At 44.7% G+C, this 24,323-nt stretch overlaps 1 protein-coding gene across 1 annotated transcript in view; it reads left to right on the top strand.

Annotated features, from left to right (window-relative positions):
- ALPK1 (alpha kinase 1) overlaps window positions 1–7,757 on the top strand; it is a 199,950-nt gene extending 192,193 nt beyond the window's left edge. The window contains exon 14 of the mRNA XM_077278906.1: window positions 7,374–7,757. Within this exon, the coding sequence (XP_077135021.1) occupies window positions 7,374–7,612 (239 nt within the window). The 3' untranslated portion in view covers window positions 7,613–7,757. The remainder of the gene's footprint in view (window positions 1–7,373) is intronic.
- The last annotated feature ends 16,566 nt before the right edge of the window (window positions 7,758–24,323 follow it).

Genomic DNA, 24,323 nt, shown 5'->3' with positions numbered 1-24,323 from the left:
TGGACACATCTTCTCATTTAAAGATTTTTCTGTATTTTCATGACTATGAAAATTGTACATTCACACTGAAGGGATCAAAACTATGAATTAACACATGTGAAATTATATACTTAACAAAAAAGTGTGAAACAACTTAAATTATGTCTTATATTCTAGGTTCTTCAAAGTAGCCACCTTTTGCTTTGATGACTGCTTTGCACACTCTTGGCATTCTCTTGATGAGCTTCAAGAGGTAGTCAACAGGAATGGTCTTCCAACAATCTTGAAGGCGTTCCCAGAGATGCTTAGCACTTGTTGGCCCTTTTGCCTTCACACTGCGGTCCAGCTCACCCCAAACCATCACGATTGGGTTCAGGTCTGGTGACTGTGGAGGCCAGGTCATCTGGCGTAGCACTCCATCACTCTCCTTCTTGGTCAAATAGCCCTTACACACCCTGGAGGTGTGTTTCAGGTCATTGTCCTGTTGAAAAATAAATGATGGTCCAACTAAACGCAAACCGGATGGAATAGCATCTCGCTGCAAGGTGCAGTGGTAGCCATGCTGGTTCAGTATGCCTTCAATTTTGAATAAATCCCCAACAGTGTCACCAGCAAAGCACCCCCACACCATCACACCTCCTCCTCCATGCTTCACGGTGGGAACCAGGCATGTAGAGTCCATCCGTTCACCTTTTCTGCGTCGCACAAAGACACGGTGGTTGGAACCAAAGATCTCAAATTTGGACTCAGACCAAAGCACAGATTTCCACTGGTCTAATGTCCATTCTTTGTGTTCTTTAGCCCAAACAAGTCTCTTCTGCTTGTTGCTGTCACGCTCACACCCTGACTGGTGGGCGTGAGCTCGGGGGGTTTGTGGCCCCACTGTGCCACAAACCAGACTACCCTGGAAGGGGCGTGACTATGACAGCTGCCTGGGTTTTCACTGGAGCCTCTGATGGTGAGGTCAGGCTTGTGCAGCAGGCAGCTGCCAGGTGCTACTCCAGGGTGGTGTCTGGCTGTGGCTGCTGATCCCACTTGGGAGACAGGAACACCAGGATTGGTGCGGGCATCAGGCAGGACTGGCAGAAGAGCACGGCTGAAACTCAGATGAGTAGGCTGGCACGGCTGAGACACAGGGCTGGCAGAGACACGGCAGAGAACACAGGGCTGGCAGAGACACGGCAGAGAACACAGGGCTGGCAGGAACACAGGACTGGCAGAAAACACAGGACTGGCTAGCACAGCAGGAACACAGGACTGGAAGGCACGGCAGGACTGGCAGGAACACTGGATTGGAAGGCACGGCAGGGAACACAGGACTGGTTGATGTGGTTTATGAAGGAACAGGTAGGGACCTGTTTACACTGGAGGTGCAGGAACGGATATGTAGTGTGGAGGAACAGGTAGGGACCTGTTCACACAGGAGGTGCAGGAACGGATATGAAATATGAAGGAACAGGTAGGGACCTGTTCACACAGAAGGTGCAGGAAAGGAAACAAGTAGAAAGGAATAAGGTATGAAGGAACAGGTTGGGACCTGTTCACACAGGAGATGTAGGTACAAAAACAAGCCAGAAGGAAAGGAGAATGAAGGAACAGGTTGGGACCTGTTCACACAGGAAGAGAACCGCAAGGCTGCGAATAGGAATGGTAGAGCAGCAAGAGATAGTGTAGCAACAAAAGCTAAGCAGAGCAGAACCGCAAGGAATACGGAGAGTAGCTGCAGCGAGAGGTTTCTGCAGCAAAGCAGAGCGGAGCCACAAGGAATGTGGAGAGGAGCTGCAGCAAGGGATAACTGCAGCAGAAGATAAGCAGAGTAGAAAGGAGCAGAACCGCAGAAGTGCGGAGCAGAGGTAAAGCCACAAAGGTACAGAGCAGGCAGAGCCGCAAGAGTGCGGAGTGTAAGCAGACTGAGAACACAAGGAAAGACACAGCAGGGAAGGAAGCCACAGACAAGGAGACCGAGATAAGACTAAGTTCAGACAAGGAAATGGAACAAGACAAGAAACAATGACACAGGGACCAGGATATACTGCCTCCTGGAGGGCGGACAACAAGATCAAGGCAAGAGCACATAGAAAAGCCTCCAGAGAGGGAGTAACTCAGAGCAAGGCCTGGCAAACTCAGCAGCTAAACACAAACTGAGCTAACACATTGCACAGGCCCAGACCACTGGGTGGAGCTGCACTATATACTGGAGGCCTCTTGGTAATTGGTCGGGAACAGATTAGACAGATGCACCTGATTCCTATAAGAACCAGAGAGTTCAGGCGCCGCCCCCCTATACACACAGCCATGAAGCATGCAGAGAGCAGAGACACAGAACATGGAGCTGGCATGAAACAGAAACCACATCATGACCTGGAGCAGTTGGTAAGATAGTGTTAGAGATGCGAGGCCATGCCGTGATGCCAGTGGAGTTGTTACAGTACCCCCCCTTTACGGCCCCTCTTCTTCAAGCCCGCCAGAATAACTTGTAGAAGAAGGATAGGAGCACACATAGTCAGAGCCATCACAACATTCCTCTGGTAGAAAAAGGTAGATGAGACATTAGAGATCTCAGGTTGCCCAGTCTCTTTGAGTCCAGTAAGATCAGCTTCCCACACAGAAGACACAAGGGACAGGACTTCTTTCACCTGGTTAACTGAAAGCAGGAACTTGGAAGCTTGCGATTTGACCACAACATAATCTGATTCTTTGGAAATTGAAGACACGTTCACCGGATCCAACTTAAGCCCATCATCACAAGAAAATTGAACCTCCTTTAGACTGGTGGAAAGCAGAGATGAGAACACTTCTGTCTTGGAATATTCACCCAATAGCCAGATGGAAGCTGGAGGCATACATATAGGAAACATTTTCAGCCTGGAACCCTGAAAAAACTGGACCTCCTCTTCTGGATTAGAGGATGAGTAAGTCTCTGTCTTAATATCAAGTAGCCACTTGGAAGCAGAAGGCATACATTCAGGAAGCCCCATCAGCCTGTTACTCTGACAAAACTGGACCATCTCTTCCTCTGGATTGGTGAAGACCAGAGATACAAGAGCTTCTGCTTCAACTTCTTCCACCTGCCACATGGAGTCTGAAGGCATCTTTACAGGAAGCATCTTCTGCCCATAGTTCAGAGAAAAACTTTTAAGCAACAGGGATGTTCCTGGGAACTGGTCACTGGTATTGCCACTGGAAGTGTGCTGAGAGGTGGCCACTGCTTTCTTTACTTCAGTGAGGTCAGCACACCGTGATTCAATAGCCAGCAAATCAAATGGAGAGGATGTTAACACTGAAGACTGACCTTGCATTATAGGAACTAGAGACCTCTGGAGACTGGGTAGTTCAAAATGCAGCACCATGCTGGGTCTTCGGACCAGACTGGACAGTAGAGTACCCGGCTCAGAACGACCGATGGGCAAACTGGTCAGCAAGTGAAAAACAAATTTCTTTACATATAATGCTCTGATTTGGAGCTGTAGTTGTCCCTTTGACACTGGACTGTTCATAAGTAGAACTCGGCAATCACCAAACACCTTCACAGGATTCTGGTGCAGTGGAACAGGAACCACACTTAGACTCCGTTTGGTTTGCAGCTTGAACACATCTGCAGGACTAAAGCTCCCACAAGGCACCGGAACAGACACAGACTTTAACGGAAGTGAGTTATTCTCACCAAGGGCAGTCTCTCCTACTGGCCCGAGATTTTGGAGCTTTAGATCCCCTGGACAGAGGCTATACAGGTGTTCCTCACAACAGCAGCGACATAGTAAGCCCTTCTTATGACTGGCCTTAGACTGGTGCTTTGCCAGTCCACTCTTGACAGTCTTTTTGGGTTCTATTTGAGTAGCTGCTTTAATGGGTAGAGGAACTGGAGGGTCACCGACGGTCATGGCTTGACGTGGAGGTTTCTTCACGGGTTTTGCCCGTCTGGAGCGCCTCTCGGATCTAGATGGGGAACTCTTCACAGGAGCAGGAGGACGAGGCTTGTCAAAGACTTTACAGAAGGCCACCAGGAAGGCCCCAAGACTCATGACGATAGGATCCCCTGCTTCCCAGAGGGGACAAATCCATAATAAAGCATCTCCTGCTAGGTAGGACATGATGTAGCCCACCTTAATCCGGTCAGAGGGAAAACAAGCTGCATTCTGCAGGATGTACCGCAAGCACTGTTCCAGGAAGCTTTGGCATTCTTCTGGATTCCCATAGAACCTAGGCGGGTCTGCTGGGTTGTGCTTTTCCTCATAGTCTCAAATACTCTCTTCAAGCAACTTCTGGCCTATGATTGGCTCAGAAGTCTCCTCAATCTGAACCACCCTTGGTGGAAGGAATTTTTCAGGTTGCTCATACGAATAGGGAGAAAGTTCATCATGCTCTGCGAGCGGTAGGACATGGGATACAGCGGAGGCCATGGCCTGCGCAAACTGTCACGCTCACGCCCTGACTGGTGGGCGTGAGCTCGGGGGGTTTGTGGCCCCACTAGGCCACAAACCAGACTACCCTGGAAGGGGCGTGACTATGACAGCTGCCTGGGTTTTCTCTGGAGCCTCTGATGGTGAGGTCAGGCTTGTGCAGCAGGCAGCTGCCAGGTGCTACTCCAGGGTGGTGTCTGGCTGTGGCTGCTGATCCCACTTGGGAGACAGGAACACCAGGATTGGTGCGGGCATCAGGCAGGACTGGCAGAAGAGCACGGCTGAAACTCAGATGAGTAGGCTGGCACGGCTGAGACACAGGGCTGGCAGAGACACGGCAGAGAACACAGGGCTGGCAGAGACACGGCAGAGAACACAGGGCTGGCAGGAACACAGGACTGGCAGGAAACACAGGACTGGCTAGGACGGCAGGAACACAGGACTGGAAGGCACGGCAGGACTGGCAGGAACACTGGATTGGAAGGCACGGCAGGGAACACAGGACTGGTTGATGTGGTTTATGAAGGAACAGGTAGGGACCTGTTCACACTCGAGGTGCAGGAAAGGATATGTAGTGTGGAGGAACAGGTAGGGACCTGTTCACACAGGAGGTGCAGGAACGGATATGAAATATGAAGGAACAGGTAGGGACCTGTTCACACAGAAGGTGCAGGAAAGGAAACAAGCAGAAAGGAATGAGGTATGAAGGAACAGGTTGGGACCTGTTCACACAGGAGATGTAGGTACGAAAACAAGCCAGAAGGAAAGGAGAATGAAGGAACAGGTTGGGACCTGTTCACACAGGAAGAGAACCGCAAGGCTGCGAATAGGAATGGTAGAGCAGCAAGAGATAGTGTAGCAACAAAAGCATGAAAAGAATACAGAGAGTAGCTGCAGCGAGAGGTTTCTGCAGCAAAGCAGAGCGGAGCCACAAGGAATGTGGAGAGGAGCTGCAGCAAGGGATAACTGCAGCAGAAGATAAGCAAAGTAGAAAGGAGCAGAACCGCAGAAGTGCGGAGCAGAGGTAAAGCCACAAAGGTACAGAGCAGGCAGAGCCGCAAGAGTGCGGAGTGTAAGCAGACTGAGAACACAAGGAAAGACACAGCAGGGAAGGAAGCCACAGACAAGGAGACTGAGATAAGACTAAGTTCAGACAAGGAAATGGAACAAGACAAGAAACAAAGACACAGGGACCAGGATATACTGCCTCCTGGAGGGCGGACAACAAGATCAAGGCAAGAGCACAGAGAAAAGCCTCCAGAGAGGGAGTAACTCAGAGCAAGGCCTGGCAAACTCAGCAGCTAAACACAAACTGAGCTAACACATTGCACAGGCCCAGACCACTGGGTGGAGCTGCACTATATACTGGAGGCCTCTTGGTAATTGGTCGGGAACAGATTAGACAGATGCACCTGATTCCTATAAGAACCAGAGAGTTCAGGCGCCGCCCCCCTATACACACAGCCATGAAGCATGCAGAGAGCAGAGACACAGAACATGGAGCTGGCATGAAACAGAAACCACATCATGACCTGGAGCAGTGGGTAAGATAGTGTGAGAGATGCGAGGCCATGCCGTGATGCCAGCGGAGTTTTTACAGTTGCCTGTCCTTAGCAGTGGTTTCCTAGCAGCTATTTTATCATGAAGGCCTGCTGCACAAAGTCTTCTCTTAACAGTTGTTGTACAGATGTGTCTGCTGCTAGAACTCTGTGTGGCATTGACCTGGTCTCTAATCTGAGCTGCTGTTAACCTGTAATTCAGATAAACTTATCCTCAGAAGCAGAGGTGACTCTTGGTCTTCCTTTTCTGGGGCGGTCCTCATGTGAGCCAGTTTCTTTGTAGCGCTTGATGGTTTTTGCCACTGCACTTGGGGACACTTTCAAAGTTTTCCCAATTTTTTGGACTGATTGACCTTAAATTCTTAAAGCAATGATGGCCACTCGTTTTTCTTTACTTAGCTGCTTTTTTCTTGCCATAATACAAATTCTAACAGTCTATTCAGTAGGAATATCAACTGTGTATCCACCAGACTTCTGCACAACACAACTGATGGTCCCAACTCCATTTATAAGGCAAGAAATCCCACTTATTAAACCTTCAAAGGGAGATTTGTAGTTAAAATTCTGCGCTGCCGCTAAGATGAATTTCAGGAGAGTATAGATGATTCACAGTGGTTTTATTCAACGCGTTTCAGGGGTCTCATGCCCCCTTCATCAGGAAATACCACCAGGTGGTATTTCCTGATGAAGGGGGCATGAGACCCCTGAAACGCGTTGAATAAAACCACTGTGAATCATCTATACTCTCCTGAAATTCATCTTAGCGGCAGCGCAGAATTTTAACTACCAATCTCCCTTTGAAGACATTATTTTCTCTGGTCGGTTGAAGACCTGTGGATCTGCAGCAGCCGCTATCTACATGCTCTAATCTCATCCTAACCAGGTGAGCAAATTTGGTGTATATTCTCCTCTGTGTAACGTGGATAAGACCCTATTGCGCTCTTTGTCTCCCCATTGTTTTACAATACTTATTAAACCTGACAGGGCACACCTGTGAAGTGAAAACCATTCCCGGTGACTACCTCTTGAAGCTCATCAAGAGAATGCCAAGAGTGTGCAAAGCAGTCATCAAAGCAAAAGGTGGCTACTTTGAAGAACCTAGAATATAAGACATAATTTCAGTTGTATCACACTTTTTTGTTAAGTATATAATTCCACATGTGTTAATTCATAGTTTTGATGCCTTCAGTGTGAATGTACAATTTTCATAGTCATGAAAATACAGAAAAATCTTTAAATGAGAAGGTGTGTCCAAACTTTTGGTCTGTACTGTATATTACAATGTTTATTATGTTTGCCTGTACTATTGAATAAAACAAAGTTTGTTGAGAATACAGTCCCCTTTTAAATTAAACTTTATTGTATTATAGTGTATTTATATATTGAATTTTCTTTTTATGTGTACAAATAACAGGCTTTTGTTGTAATTTTACAGGATGGGTGACTGGAAGTGAGAAAGGTGAAGCAATAATTTACCTAACAGACCCACAGATCCATTCAGCCACCAATGCACCGGGAGCCACACATATCAATTTTGGAAAGTACGGGATATACATGTTCTTTACTTATCAACATAAAGAATGCAATGACATTTGTATAAGACTTTCTCTTAAAAGACCTGATGACAAAATGTTAGCAGAATTTAGTAAATCAGAGAAAAATAAAAGAAATTAAACAGTTATACCACAGTAAGAAACCTCAACATGGTGAAAGGTCTTAGTTTATAAATGTTACTTTTTGCTTTGTTAGCATTGATTTGGAGTGATACTTCCTTACTTAGACCAGCTGACTAACAACATACAGTAGGCCTTAAAGGGATTTCCTCATTAACAAAGTACATTTTAATCAATAGTTCTTAGAAAAGTTATAATTTTATCAATTTGCTGTGTTAAAAATGTCCCTATGCTGAGATAATCTTACTGTGTACTGTGTAATGGCCGTGTCTGACCGTGCAGGGACATGGTCTGCTCATACCACAGCTCCTGGGTAGGGGAGGATACATACGAGTATACAGACATTACAGCATGGGATCACAGCTGATTTTTTCTGTAAAATAAAACATGTTTTTAAACAGGCAGGTAAATGTTTTATCTTACAGAAAGGAGCAGTTGTGATCCCATGCTGTCCTGTCTCTATACTCTCTTTTGCTTCCTCCCCTGCCCAGGAGCTGTGTTATGATCAGACCATGTTCCTGAATGATCAGACACAGCCATTACACAGTACACATATAAGATTATCTCAGCACAGGGACTTTTTTTTTTTTTAACGCATCCAATTGTGGAACATATATTTATTTTAAGATCTATTAATTAAAATTCATTCTGTTTGTGGGACAAATCCTATTAAACTTTCCCTGCAACTACTGTTGTGCCTGACAATTAAGAAGGATAATGAACAGTGCATTCACAAGTGTTGCTTTTCGGATTGCCTAATTTACATTAAAACTGTGGGGATTTTTTTTTATAATTCTCAGCCATTATTTTTGCATTGTGTGTGGGAACTTTCTTTTTTTGTTGCATATGTTGTAGTTTTTTTATGTCATTTGAGCTATGTGTTAAATTTATATACATTTTAATTATGGAACTGATACTTCAGAAAAAAAAGACAACAAAATAGTTTTATTTTTTGCTTTGTTTTTTTTATGAAAATTATCATAAATAATATACCGTATTTTCCGGCGTATAAGACGACTGGGCGTATAAGACGACCCCCCAACTTTACCAGTTAAAAAATAAAATCTTCTTAAAAGTCGGGGGTCTTCTTATACACCCTATGTCGTCTTATAGGGCCGGTGAATATGTGCCTTTTGGGGGGGGGGGAGTGATCCTGATGAGGACGAGGGGGCGTCTCACAGGAAAGTGAGTATCCCCCATTACCTTATCATAGCGCTGCAGCGTGGGGTCTCTGTGCTGGGAGCGGCGGCTGCTGTGCTGTGCTGTGCTGTGCTGTGGCGGCTCCTCTTCTGCAGTGTGGGGCCTCTGGTGCTGTGGGGCGGTGGCGGCGGCGTATCTTCATACAGTCGGGGCTCCTCCGGCATCTCAAAGACTGGAAGCCCCGCCGGCAACTCCATGGGTACAATGCGGTCAGGTGGCCTCCGGGAAAATGGCCGCTGCTCAGATTCAGATCTCGTCCCGAGATCTCGGGAGACGAGATCTGAATCTGAGCAGTGGCCATTTTCCCGGAGGCAGCTCAATAGGTGCGATGCGGTGGCCCGGCCGCTGGGGGCTGCGCATGCTCAGATTCAGATCTCAACGAGATCTGAATCTAAGCAGCGGCCATTTTCCCGGAGGCCAGCGCATTGTACCGATGGAGTTGCCGGCGGGGCTTCCAGGCTGAGATGCCGGAGGAGCCCCGACTGCATGAAGATACGCCGCCACCGCCCCACAGGCCCCACACTGCAGAAGAGGAGCCGCCACAGCACAGCAGCCGCCGCCGCTCCCAGCACAGAGACCCCACGCTGCAGCGCTATGATAAGGTAATGGGGGATACTCACTTTTCTGTGAGACGCCCCCTCGTCGTCATCAGGATCACTCCCCCCCCCACCCACCATATACACCCGGCGTACAAGGCGATTCCCGGCGTACAAGACGACCCCCGACTTTTAAGAAGATTTTCAGGGGTTAAAAAGTCGTCTTGTACGCCGGAAAATACGGTATTTATTCATATTGAAAATATTGTGCAAGTATTTGGAAGAATGGATTCTACTAAATTTAAAGGGTGTGTCACACAAACTAAGAACATTGGAAAAAATATGTTCCACAATTGGATGTGTTATAAAATGTCCCTGTGCTGAGATAATGTTTTAAATGTGCCCCTGCTGTGTACTGTGTAATGGCTGTGTCTGATCATACAGGAACATGGTCTGATCAAACCACATCTTCTGGGCAGGACAGCATGGGATCACAGCTGATTCTTTTGTGAGGTAAAAGCATTAAGCTACTTACCGGTAACAGCATTTTTCGGAGGCCCATGACAGCACCACGAGAGAGGGGATCCGCCCATTAGGAACAGGAAACCTACAGACACAAAAGGGCGGCACCCTCCCACGTATCAGTTGTATTACAGAGCCTGAGAGGACTACCGTGGTTAATGACAAGCATACACAAATATTATATACAATCAAATACAATATCTTTAATAAAGTAACAATCCAGATATCACACGTGAGAAAATCTTTTTTTTTTTTTTTTTTTTTTTTTTTTTTTTTACATTTTAAGGAAGTGCAACCCCCACGTGAATAGGGAGGGAATTAAGGGTGCTGTCATGGGCCTCTGAAAAATGCTGCTACCTGTAAGTAGATTAATGCTTTATTTGGACTCCCGTGACAGCACCACGAGAGATTTACAGAGATGTAAGCTACCCTAGGGAGGGACTATAGCCTGCAGCACCCTTAACCCGAAGGTGAGATCTGAGGAGAACCCCAAGTCCAACCGATAGTGTTTGAAAAAGGTGGAAGGGGATGACCATGTGGCCGCCTTACATATCTGGTCGATTGACACTCCAGACCTTTCCGCCCAGGATGATGCCATGGCTCGATTGGAATGCGCCCTCAGATTCTGCGGAGCCAGACCCCCACCTGCTGTATAAGCCGGAGAGATAGCCTCCCTAATCCATTTAGCTAGCGTGTATTTTGATGCTCTAACCCCTTTCCTAGGACCTTGGAAGGATAAGAATAGTGCATTATCTTTCTTCCAATCATTAGTGACTGAGATATATTGTAGAACGCATCTCCTAACATATAAAGTATGGAGTTCTTTTTCTTTAGGGTTAGAAGGATTAGGGATAAAGGATGGTAGAACTATCTCCTGTGATCTGTGAAATTGGGATGCTATTTTTGGTAAGTAAGCTGGGTTCGGCCTGAGAATCACCCTATCCTGTAAGAACTCTGTATACAGGGGAAGTCTTGAAAGTGCCTGGATGTCTCCTATTCTGCGAGCCGATGTTATAGCTACCAGAAAAGCTGTTTTAAGGGACAACATTTTGATAAAGGCTTCATGTAAGGGCTCAAATGGGTCTATCATTAGAGATGAAAGTACTAGATTTAGGTCCCACGGTACCGCCTTGTTTTTATACAAAGGTCTAGCTCTACCAACAGCCTTAATGAACCTCGACACCCAATAATTATTGGCAATATTACAAGAGAACAGGGCACCAAGGGCTGATACCTGTACTCTCAGTGTACTTGCAGAAAGATTTAATTCTAATCCCTTTTGCAGAAATTCTAATATCTGGCGTATTGGTACCCCTTCTTCGATGTTAAAATCTGAGAAGGTCAAGAACTTTCTCCAGGTTTTCGAGTAGATTTTTGTTGCTATTTGTTTTCTACTTTTTAGAAGGGTGTCTACCAAATTTGGGGAGAAACCTTTGTCTTTTAATAGTGACCGCTCAAACTCCAAGCCGTTAAATGGAGTCCCTTCACTTGTGGATGGCATATCGTGCCCCTGGAATAGTAAATTTGGGATATCTGGTACTACCCAGGGATCGCCTACCGACATTGTCCTGAGCAATGCAAACCAGGTTCTCCTGGGCCAGAAAGGAGCAATCAGAATGACCTTTGCACGATCTTCCCTGATTTTCCTCACCACTAGAGGTAACAGGTTCAATGGTGGGAAAGCGTAAGCCAAAGGAAAATCCCATTTTATTGGGAAGGCATCCACCGCCAGAGAATTCTCCCTGGGATTTAAAGAACAAAATCTTTTCACTTTTTTGTTGTCTCTTGTGGCAAATAGGTCCACCACTGGCTGACCCCATCGGCAGACAATCTGACTGAAGACGTCTCCATTTAGAGACCATTCCCCTTGTCTTAGTACATTGCGGCTGAGAAAGTCTGCCTTTACGTTTTCTTTTCCCTTGATGTGAAGAGCAGTCAAAGATTGAAAATTTGTCTCCGCCGTCTGGAATAAGCGATTTGTGACCTGCATCAGAGCCTCGGAACGAGTTCCACCTTGATGATTTATATAATAATAATAATAATAATAATATAGGCCACTGCCACCTGGTTGTCCGAGAGGATCCTGATGTGGTGTCCCTGCAGATATATGAGGAGTTTTTTAACTGCTAATTCAATCGCCATTAATTCCCTCTGGTTGGATGAAGACGTTGTATATGGTTCCCATTGTCCCTGAACCACAATGTCACCCATGTGGGCCCCCCACCCTGAGGGGCTGGCATCCGTAGTTATCACCCAGGTTATGTCTGTCATCCAGGGAACCCCTGTCGATAAATTATCTCTATCTAGCCACCATTTTAGGGATTCAAGAGTTACCGGCCTCAAGGTTATTTTTTCCCGTAAGGCTCCCCCCAAGATTTTATCGTTAATCAAAACATCTTTCTGTAGGGTTGTAGTATGAAATTGAGCCCATCTGACCGCCAGGATGCATTATGTGAGGGATCCTAGCAGGGACATAGCCTGTCGAAGAGTCATGGAGGGTGTATTGATTGCCCTTAATACCTGGTGCTGAATTTGATCTGATTTCTCAGTAGGGAGAAGACACTGTTGTGTAGCTGAGTCTAATAACAATCCTAAAAACTTTTGAATTTTTAGGGGCTGCATCTGAGATTTCTCATAATTAATTATCCATCCCTGGTGTTCCAATCTAAGTCTAACTCTTTCTAACTGAGACAAACAGTGATCCATCGAATTCCCTGCAATGAGGAAGTCATCAAGGTAGGGGACAATAAGAATATTAGACTCCCGTAAATGTGCCATAACCTCCGCACAATAATTTTTGTAAATACTCTAGGGGCAGAAGTTATACCGAAGGGAAGCGCCCTGTACTGGAAATGGCGAACTACTCCCCCATTAGTACTGCTACCCTTAGGAATTGTTGGAAATCTGCATAAATGGGCACATGATAATAGACATCTTTCAAATCCACTACTACCATGAAACAATCTTTAAACAGCATTTTTATTGTTGTATTGATAGATTCCATCTTGAAGGAATGTTTGTCTTAGCAGGTTTCTGAATAAGAAACAGAGGAGAATAAAATCCCTTCCCTCTATCAGATTTTGGGACTTCTATAAGGACATTTTTAGAACAAAGAGTCAACACCTCTTCCTCTAAAGCTAATTGCTCAAGGGGAGAAGAACGGGAAGGAGTCAATTTAAAACTATATTGTGGGGTACGAATAAACTGAAGTGTGAGACCCTGGGATATAGTGTTTTGTACCCAAACACTATTTGTGATCTCTGACCATTCCGAACAGAAATGTAACAGTCTACCCCCCACCGGGATTGCTAGTCATTTGTCTTCTTTCTTCCTTTCCTTTGAGGAACGACGGAACATAAATCCTGTACCTCTTCTACACCTATCATCCCATCTAGACCGATCTCTAATGGGTGAAAAGGCACGCCTCCTTCCCCGGCCAAATCTCTTCTTGCTAAAGGGACGACGGTAGGATCCACACAAATTAGGAAACTTCTTTTTATCATCTCCCGCTTTTTCTAGCAGTTCATCCAAGGCGGGACCAAACAAATATTCTCCTTTACAAGGAATGGCACAGAGCTTTAATCTTGTCTGTATATCCCCTGGCCAGCATTTCAACCACAAGGCTCTTCTGGCTGCATTAGAGAGTCCTGCCGCTCTAGCAGCCATTTTAACAGAGTAAATGGAAGCATCTGACAAGAAGGCAGCCGCCTCCTGAATTACTGGTAAAGCAGTTAGAATAGACTCTCCTGAGGTTCCCTCCTTCAACTGGGTCTCTAATTGGTCCAGCCAAACCATCATAGACTTGGCCATACACGTTGATGCCACCGCAGGTCTTAAGGAACCGGCTGCCATCTCCCAGGTACCCCTCAGAAAGGTTCCCATATCCTCAAAAGGAAGAGAAGCTCGCTTCGCCACTTTGGCTACTGCCGCATCTAATTTAGGAGCCTTCTCCCAATTGCTAACTGCCGAGTCATCAAACGGATATCTGTGCTTTTGTGCTGGAGGCAAGGAACCTTTTTTCTCAGGTTTTTTCCACTCCCTATTAATGAGTTCCTGAATTTTCTCATTTAGTGGAAACACTCTACGCTTTTTTTGCTCCAGTCCACAAAACATCATTTCCTCTCTGGATAATTGAGGCTTGGGTTCTGCTATGCCCATTGTCTCTCTGACCGCTTTTAATAACTTATCTATCCTTTCGAGGGGTAGACAAAAGCGCGTGGTATCTTCCTCTGAGGATGAGGACGATGCAGCTGAATCGGAGGAAATCTCCTCTATATTCTCATCCACGGAAGAGTCAGAGGCCAGAGGAGCTTTGTTTTTAGAGCTTCCTGCTTTAGATAAGGACTTAATGGAATGTCTGACTTCCGTCCTGACCATCTCCTTCAGGCTTGCTGCCATACTAAGGGATTCTTCTGCTACCTGAGGGGGTAAGTAAGGCAGTCTAGTCTCCGCAGATCTAATGCCCTCACCCCCTCCCCCTTCCTGAGACCTCACCGTCTGCTGGATACAGGGGCCACATAGCTTTTTAGGGCAGTTATCAGGTAAGGGAACCCCGCTGATGGCACACTCTCTATGTTTCGCCTTACCAATGCATTTCTTCCCCTACAATAAAGAATATGAAGGGAAGCACATCACTGGGTGAACATTCTCGAAGATCACTTACCAGTGCCTGCCCCAAAAAAAGGAAATACCGGAATATCATGGGGATTCCTCCTGGCTGATGCTCCAGACCCCTGTCTGGAGGAGCTTTTGCAGCCAGAGTCATCACTCCTTCTGTCACCTTTAGGCTTCTGACAAACCTTGTCCAGCAGCTGAGGCTGCTGTTCACGGTTTCTCTCCATACCTCACGGATTGAGGCCAGAAGCAAGGGACCAAGCTCCGGAATCTTCTTATAACCCCTCTTCCGGTCAGCAGCCGCGCCAAGTTCTCTCCCCTGATTCGATGTCCCTCCATCCAGGTGCAGGATATCGGTGGGGAGGCTGTAATTGAACGGCGTGCAAATTCCCGGTGGGCGCCGCCATCTTGGAGCCACCGCGCATGCGCGGAACCCCGCGACCCGGAAGCAGACGCCGGCTCTGCCCCCAGACATCACCCAGCTCCACAGTGCTTTCTGTCAGCGCTGAGAGTAGTGTAGGACGCCCGGCGGACCAGCGATAACCCGGGTGGCACCACCGCAATGCCACCGCACGGACCCCAGCCCGCACACACGCCTGCCTGAAAGGAGGGACCCCAGGGAAATACCCGCGCTGGCTCCTGGAGACAGAACACCACCGGTGACCGCTCCGTGCTGAAACGCCACCGCCGTGCAGTCCTGCCAGGACCACCGTGACGTCTTCCAGGATCTCCGCACCAGCCGAGGTAGGAGACCCCCCCGCTACCTGAACCGGCCGGCCAGCCTGGGATCCTTGACAAAATTCTGTAGGATCCCGTCCCTTTAGGAACAGGAAACCAACTGATATGTGGGAGAGGTGCCGCCCTTTTGTATCTGTAGGTTTCCTGTTCCTAATGGGCGGATCCCCTCTCTTGTGGTGCTGTAATGGGAGTCCGAATAAACATTGTTTTTAAAAAGGCAGATAAATGCTTTCCTCGAAGAAAGAAAAAGTTGTGATGACATGTTGTCCTGTCTGTATACTCTCTTTTGTTTCCTCCCCTGCCAAGGAGCTGTGGTATGATCAGACTATGTTCCTGCACGGTCAGACACGACCATTACACAGTACACAGCAGGGGCACAGTTATAAGATTATCTCGGCACAGGAACATTTATTTATATACAGTATATATATATATATATATATATATATATATATATACACACAATTGTGGAACTAATTATTTCAATTTCTATTGGTTGAAATGTATTTTGTTCATGGTCAAGCCACTTTAAGTCTGGCTCTGTAATTTCAGCCAGGTGTGTTTTACTCTTAAATGCTGCAATATTTCAGAGCAAACATATGTTTAACCAGTTCCAGGACACACATAGACTTTAAAGCCTACCTGGCTGAAATGACGGACCTGGACTCTGATTCATGCTTCGGGCAGCATGTACTAGCTTTCAGGTTCACTTTAAGAACTTCTATAAGACAAGGTGCCACAGTCAATCAAGCAACTGAAGCTGAAGTGAAGTTGATTATTGCACAAAACAATGATCTAAAATCACCCTCATACTACTTTGTGAACAAAATCATTGACCCTTCAGGGCATTCCCATTTTCCAGATCAAAAAATTGTGACATGAGTTCTGCAAAAAAAAAAAAAAACCGCAAACTCTAGATGAGATCACATACGAATACCTGGGTCATAGTGAAAGTTTTCTTAGAAGGAAATAAAAGATACCTTTATTCTCAGGAATTCCCACTAGATTTGTATGAGTATGTCTCTCACACCCTCAGAAACATTGCTGAAAGATATTTAATGTCCCAAAATATCCACAGTATTCTGACTCTTATTTTACACTGGTTAGTGGACTGGTTGATGGATAATCTCGCAATAGCCATATTTTTGGCTGCAAGTCTTTTATTCCACTAATGCATCTTTAGAACTTGGACACACAATGTCTACGAACTTGAAGTATGACCAGCCACAGCCTTGGATTTCTAGCCCGAAGATTAAACAATCGTGTCCCGGAAGTGTTAGGCTGTGTTCCCATGATGAGCTTTTGTTGCTGTAGAATTTCTGCACCTATTATTTAAATTAGGTTATTTGTGTGTTTTCATTGCGTTTTTGTGTTTTTTTTTTAACATGTGTTTTATCACTTATTTTGACGTTGCTCTTGTTGGTGTGTCATGCTTTAAATAAATCTGCTTTGTTTTTGATACTTCCTGGTATTTGACTTTGATAAAAACTTACCGATATAGTCAAGAGCGGAGCACATGCGTTTTCCATGTGTTTCTGCCACCGAAACGCACTAAAAACTTGTGTTTTTTACCTATGGATTTTCCGCACCTAATGCAAGTCTATTGGGAAAATCTGCACAAAAAGCTCAGCGCACCCGCAAGATAACATGACATTTTGTGGATTTGAAGCAGGCACCGCATATCAGCTTACACTGAGTAAAATGAATACAGAGGGAATGAAATTTCTATTAATCCCATCCACTTTCTGGAACTATAAGACGCTGCATTTTTGACGCAGCAAAAATATGCAGTGTCAAAAACACACCAAAAGCTCATTGTGGGAACGTATCTTTAGGGTATGTGCACAGTGCACACTGCTACTTATGCCGGCATACCTGCGGAGTTTTTGAAGCAGAAAACACTTCAGTAAAAACACCAACAATGTTGTTCCCAAACCATCTTCTTTAGCTTTCTTTGTGTCATTTTTGCTGTGTGGGTTTATCAATATTAAAGTGTTTGCCTGACTCCCACCAATTAGCTGTACCTTCAAACAGCTGATCAGCGGGTACGCTAACATTTATCCTCCCACTATCTAATATTCATTGTCTGTATTAAGTATAACTGTGGATCGGTCACCAGATTTGCAATGCGAACTGTATACATTATTAAATGGAATGTATTTGTATTAATGTTTTTATTTTCAGGGACTTTTAATCAAAACTGTTTATTTAAAAAAATATGATGTATATATTGTATATTACACATTCAAATATATTAAATGGTTATTATTTTTCTTTATTATATATTGATTTTTTTTTATTTCATACCATTGTTTAGGCCCCATACCTATAAGACTAACATTGTAAAAAAAAAAACCTAGAATGGTGATTTAATCAGGCAGTCTAATGTGTATAGGGGCTTCCTGATTCTACCCAAACAGAAGAACTTAAAGGAGATCAGGATTCCAGCAGTCTGGGATTTCGGACTGATGATGCTTTTTTATTGACAATATGAGCGGATACATGGGGAGTCTGGCAGTGACTCTCATACAGCACATAGGCGTGCTATGGAGTAGTCAGGAAAGAGAGCTGTCAGCCGAATCATTTTTTCAACCGACAGCTAACGATTGTGTATGGGAATCCTATGACATCACATGACTGTATAATGGACCTGGGGAAGCCCATCTGCCTTTATATGATTGATGATGTGACCCACATGTTGCCAGCATTGTTAATCTGGTGACACTGTACAGACTGGCATTTATCATTCTTAACGCTCGGATGTATATATAATATGTTGTATGCAGGTATACGACAAGTAATCTAGAATCCACTAAAGCAAATATTTTATATCTCTACATTAAACATTATAATCCAATAGTGATTTCTAATAATTAGTTTACAATAGTTATTTCCCAAAGTGTATTCCTGTTGTTGCATCCAATATTCAGCTAGCATAAATTTACCTGGCAAAATGACATATTAGCAGGAGAAGAAAGGCGCATATTGGTGACAGCAAGTGTGGAAAACAAGTAAGAATGTCTTCATTTACTAGCAGAATAAGTAATGGATGCCTCAGGGTTCCTGCGGCTCAGTGGCCACAGCCAAAGGCTTTGCCTGAAGTTATCACTCTGGCTTCTGCTGAGTCTAAGATGTCTATGTTACTGATGGATTTACCAACTATAGCTCAGATGACTTTGATTTGTTAAATCTCCAAAGACAATCTAAGAGTAGATCAGCACGTGCTCCTCGTGAAGTCCGTCAGATCATTCATGTACACTGCTGGCTTGTTTTTATTTGAGGATAGAGAGCCTTCAGTAAGGTGAAGCATGTTGATGCTTTCTAAATTACAATAGTCTATGGCGTTTTTGTGATGTTCTCATATATCCTGCCCATAACAGAAAAGCAAGAATCTACTTACAGTAGCTGCCTTTCACAGACTGTTGACACATTGCTATTTACTATAGGTCTTGGTAATGCTTTTTTTCATTTTGTTGGAAATCATAATTCCCTTATCATTTTAGCCACTCAGTTTAGACAATTGAATGTCATATTGTTAAGATTCCTAATTAAAGTTGGCTGACCTTGACAACTTCAGAACAAGACAACCGTCTGATGTGTATGGAGGACCTCAGGACTCTCCCCCCACCCATTATTCATCAGTTGGAATTCAATGGACAATTCTTTTGGTTTCAGGGAAGATGAGCTACTAACAGAGAGATGCCCTGCACATGAATGATGTAATCAGGGTGGGCGGGGTTAGCTTCGGGTGGGTGGGGTTAGTATCGAATGCTCTCCTGTCCCGGAAGAGGACCTGCTGCCAGAGAGTCCAGAGCAATCTCTCTGCCAGCAGCACAGTGCCTGTCTGCGGGTGATCTGTGCCCCTCAGCTATGTGCCCCCTGTGATCTCTGTGCCTCCCAGCTATGTGCCCCATGTCATCTCTGTGCCCCTCCTGTGATCCCTGTGCTCCACCAGCTATGTGCCCCTTGTGATTTCTGTGCCCCCCAGTGATCTCTGTTCCCCCTGTGATCACTCTTCACCCCCGCAGCTATATGCCCCCCTGTGATTTCCATTCCCTCCAGCTATATGCCCCCTGTGATCTCTCTGTGCCCACCAGCTATGTGCCCCCTGTGATCTCTGTTCCCTGTGATCTCTCTGCCCCTTCCAGCTATATGCCCCCTGTGATTTCTGTGCCCTCCAGCTATATGCCCCCTGTGATTTCTGTGCCCTCCAGCTATATGCCCCCTGTGATCTCTGTGCCCCCAGCTATGTGCATCCCTGGGATCTCTGTGGCTTCCAGCTTTGTGCCCCCTGTGATCTATGTGCCCCCCTGTGATCCCTGTGCCCCCTGCTATGTACCCCCATGATATTTGGGCTCCCATACAATCTGTGATCTCTGTCCCCTCCAGCTATGTGCCCCTCTGTGATCTCTGTGCCCCCCAGCTATGTGCCCTCCCAGCTTTGTGCCAGCTATGTGCCCTCCTTTGATCTTTGTGCCCCCTGTGATCTCTGTGCCTCCCAGCTATGTGCATCCCGTCCCCTGTGATATTTGTGCTCCCATATGATCTGTTGTGCCCCCTGCGATCTCTGTCCCCTCCAGCTATGTGCCCCTCTGTGATCTCTGTGTCCCCCAGCTATGTGTCCTCCTTTAGTCTTTGTGCCCCCCCCTGTGATCTTCGTGCCACCCCTGGAAAAGCAGCTGTGAGAAGCAACATGATCAGCATCACCTAACATTACAGCTGCACCAAAGAGAAGCAGCTCCAGCTGTCACATTAAGAGTGAGTTACCGTAATTAATTGTTTGACTAAATATACCGGGGTAATTTTCAAGATGATCATTTTTATGTGGCCCCCAGATGATGGTAGAAATTTCCAAATGGCCCCCAGCTGGAAAAAGGTTCCCCACCCCTGGTTTAGGCACATCAGGGGGTCTCTAAACATGACATGGTGTCCGCCATCGATTCCAGCCAATTTTGTGTTCAAAAAGTGCTCCCAACATTCTGAGCCCTGCCATGCCCCCACACAGTGGATTTCCCCCACATACGGGGTATTGGTGTACTCGAGAAATTGCACAACAAATTTTGTGGTCTATTTTCTCCTGTTACCCTTGTGAAAATAAAAAAGTATGGGTGTAAAGTAGAAAATATTTAGAATTGAAAGTTGGGTGTAAAGTAACATTTTTTGTGAAAAAGTTAAACGTTTTTCCTTCCACATTATTTTAGTTTTCGTGAAGCACCTAAAGGGTTAATAAACTTCTTGAATGTGGTTTTGAGCCCCTTGAGCGGTGCAGTTTTTAGAATGGTGTCACTTTTGGATATATTCTGTCATATTGACACCTCAAAGTCACTTCAAATGTGATGTGGTCCCTAAAAAAATGGTTTTGTAAATTTTGGTGGAAAAATGAGAAATCGCTGGTCAAATTTTAACCCTTACAATTTCCTAGCAAAAAAAATTCTGTTTCCAAAATTATACTGATGTAAAGTAGACATGGGGAAATGTTATTTATTAACTATTTTATGTGACATGACTCTCTGATTTAAGGGCATAAAAATTAAGTTTGAAAATTTAAAATTTTTTTGCCAAATTTCCATTTTTTTAAATAAATAAACACCAATTTATCGAAGAAATTTTACCACTAACATGAAGTACAATATGTCATAAAAACTCTCAAAATCAGTGGGATCTGTTGAAGCGTTCCAGATCTATAACCTCATAAAGTGACAGTGGTCAGAATTGTAAAAATTGGCTTGGTCATTAAGGTCAAAATTGGCTCGGTCACTAAGGGGTTAATCTGCAGCAAAAGCCAAATTAAAAAAAAAAAAGAAACATTTTATTTCAGAGTTATTGTGGATTTATTATTGCTAATTCATGAATCTGCACTGCTGATCAAGTTTTAGCAAAAAACATTTTTCTATAGAATGTCAATTTGTAGAATCTTATCCACTTGCCTGTTTCTATATTCCAATGTGGATTTTACCTGTGCAAATTGGCAGGTGAACTCCACAGCAAGTCCAGTATGTGTGGGCCCTCCAGAAGTGTAAATAGGTTCTAGGGACACTACAGTAAGACTCTGGGCAATACTAGACGTTCATTCTTATTTCCAGCTCACTTTATACTGTTTTTATTATTTGTGTATGCACAATTTTAGCCATGTGTTCTATGCATTATGTAAACCACGGAAAGGTGCTTTTATATGAGTATACAGTGGCTTGCGAAGGTATTCGTCCCCTTGGCTTTTTACCTATTTTGTTACATAATAGCCTGTCTTTAAGTATTTTAGAATCTGGTTTGCTTGTGATGCACTGAATAGTCTAAGTTGGTGAAGTCATACTCAGCATCTTGTTGGTATAACACTAAATATTAGAGACACACTTAACATAGATAACACTACCAAACAAATAAATGGTGCATAAATGTCTCAAATAAAACAATTTCTTTATTAATAAATCCAAATTTATGCACAAAATGTGTTTAACCCCTTCCCGACATTTGACGTACTATCCCGTCGAGGTGGGGTGGGCCCCCATGACCGCCGACGGGATAGTACGTCATACGCGATCGGCCGCGCTCACGGGGGGAGCGCGGCCGATCGCGGCCGGGTGTCGGCTGCATATCGCAGCTGACATCCGGCACTATGTGCCAGGAGCGGTCACGGACCGCCCCCGGCACATTAACCCCCGGCACACCGCGATCAAACATGATCGCGGTGTACCGGCGGTACAGGGAAGCATCGCGCAGGGAGGGGGCTCCCTGCGGGCTTCCCTGAGACGATCGGTACAAGGTGATGTACTCACCTCGTACCGAACGTCTTCTCCCTGCAGGCCCCGGATCCAAAATGGCCGAGGGGCTGTATCCGGGTCCTGCAGGGAGCACTTCCGGGTCGGAGCAGGCTGCAGATGAAAGCTGCAGCCTGCTCCGATGAAAGTATGATCGCCGATCTGATAGAGTGCTGTGCACACTATCAGATCTGCGATCTGTGATGTCCCCCCCTGGGACAAAGTAAAAAAGTTTAAAAAAAAATTTCCACATGTGTAAAAAAAAAAAAAAAAAATTCCTAAATAAATAATAATAATAAAAAAAATATTATTCCCATAAATACATTTCTTTATCTAAAAAAAACAAACAAAAACAATAAAAGTACACATATTTAGTATCGCCGCGTCCGTAACGACCCAACCTATAAAACTGGCCCACTAGTTAACCCCTTCAGTAAACACCGTAAGAAAAAAAAAACGAGGCAAAAAACAACGCTTTATTACCATACCGCCGAACAAAAAGTGGAATAACACGCGATCAAAAAGACGGATATAAATAACCATGTTACCGCTGAAAACGTCATCTTGTCCCGCAAAAAACGAGCCGCCATACAGCATCATCAGCAAAAAAATAAAAAAGTTATAGTCCTCAGAATAAAGCGATGCCAAAATAATTATTTTTTCTATAAAATAGTTTTTATCGTATAAAAGCGTCAAAACATAAAAAAATGATATAAATGAGGTATCGCTGTAATCGTACTGACCCGACGAATAAAACTGCTTTATCAATTTTACCAAGCGCAGAACGGTATAAACGCCTCTCCCAAAAGAAATTCATGAATAGCTGGTTTTTGGTTATTCTGCCTCACAAAAATCGGAATAAAAAGTGATAAAAAATGGTCACGTGTCCGAAAATGTTACCAATAAAAACGTCAACTCGTCCCGCAAAAAACAAGACCTCACATGACTCTGTGGACCAAAATGTGGAAAAATTATAGGTCTCAAAATGTGGAGACGCAAAAACTTTTTTGCTATAAAAAGCGTCTTTTAGTCTGGTTTCACACTTGCGTTTTTATCTGCATGCGTTTTTTAAAAAAACCACATGTGTGAAAAAATGCATGTAAACGCGGTAAAACGCATGCGTTTTTATAGAAAAACACAAGAAAACAAGAAAAAAACAAAAAACCCTAACCCTACCCCTAACCTGAAATACGTTGCACTGATATACGTGGCACTGAAATATACGTTTATATACGTATATACGTATATAAGTGCCACGATATTTCAGAGGCCACGTATATAAGTGCCACGTATTTAAGTGCCACGTATTTAAGTGCCACGTATTTAAGTGCCACGTATTTAAGTGCCACGTATTTATGTGCCACGTATTTACGTGCCACGTATTTACGTGCCACGTATTTTTCAGTGCCTGAAATACGTGGCACTGAAATACGTGGCACTGAAATATCGTGGCACTGAAATATCGTGGCACTGAAATATCGTGGCACTGAAATACGTGGCACTGAAATACGTGGCACTTAAATACGTGGCTCTTAAATACGTGGCACTTAAATACGTGGCTCTTAAATACGTGGCACTTATGACTGTCAGAAAATGTTCAGTAAACGGTTAGGGGTGAGGTTAGGGGTAGGGTTTCAGGTAGAATTGGGGAGTTTCCACTGTTCAGGCACATCAGGGGCTCTCCAAACGCGACATGGCGTCCAATCTCAATTCCAGCCAATTCTGCGTTGAAAAAGTAAAACAGTGCTCCTTCCCTTCCGAGCTCTCCCGTGCGTCCAAAAAGGGGTTTACCCCAACATATGGGGTATCAGCGTACTAGGGACAAATTGAACAACAACTTCTGGGGTCCAAGTTCTCTTGTTATCCTTGGGAAAATAAAAATTTGGGGGGCTAAAAATCATTTTTGTGGGAAAAAAAATATGTTTTATTTTCACGGCTCTGCGTTGTAAACTGTAGTGAAACACTTGGGGGTTCAAAGTTCTCACAACACATCTAGATAAGTTCCTTGGGAGGTCTAGTTTCCAATATGGGGTCACTTGTGGGGGGTTTGTACTATTTGGGTACATCAGGGGCTCTGCAAATGCAACGTGACGCCTGCAGACCAATCCATTTAAGTCTGCATTCCAAATGGCGCTCCTTCCCTTCCGAGCTCTGTCATGCGCCCAAACAGTGGTTCCCCCCCACATAGGGGGTATCAGCGTACTCAGGACAAATTGGACAACAACTTTTAGGGTCCAATTTATCCTGATACCCTTGTGAAAATACAAAACTGGGGGCTAAAAAATCATTTTTGTGAAAAAAAATAATAATTTTTATTTTCACGGCTCTGCGTTATAAACTGTAGTGA

Source organism: Ranitomeya variabilis, chromosome 1 (assembly GCF_051348905.1).
Source record: "Ranitomeya variabilis isolate aRanVar5 chromosome 1, aRanVar5.hap1, whole genome shotgun sequence".
Classification (NCBI taxonomy): Eukaryota; Metazoa; Chordata; class Amphibia; order Anura; family Dendrobatidae; genus Ranitomeya; species Ranitomeya variabilis.
This window is presented reverse-complemented; position numbering and strand designations above follow the sequence as displayed.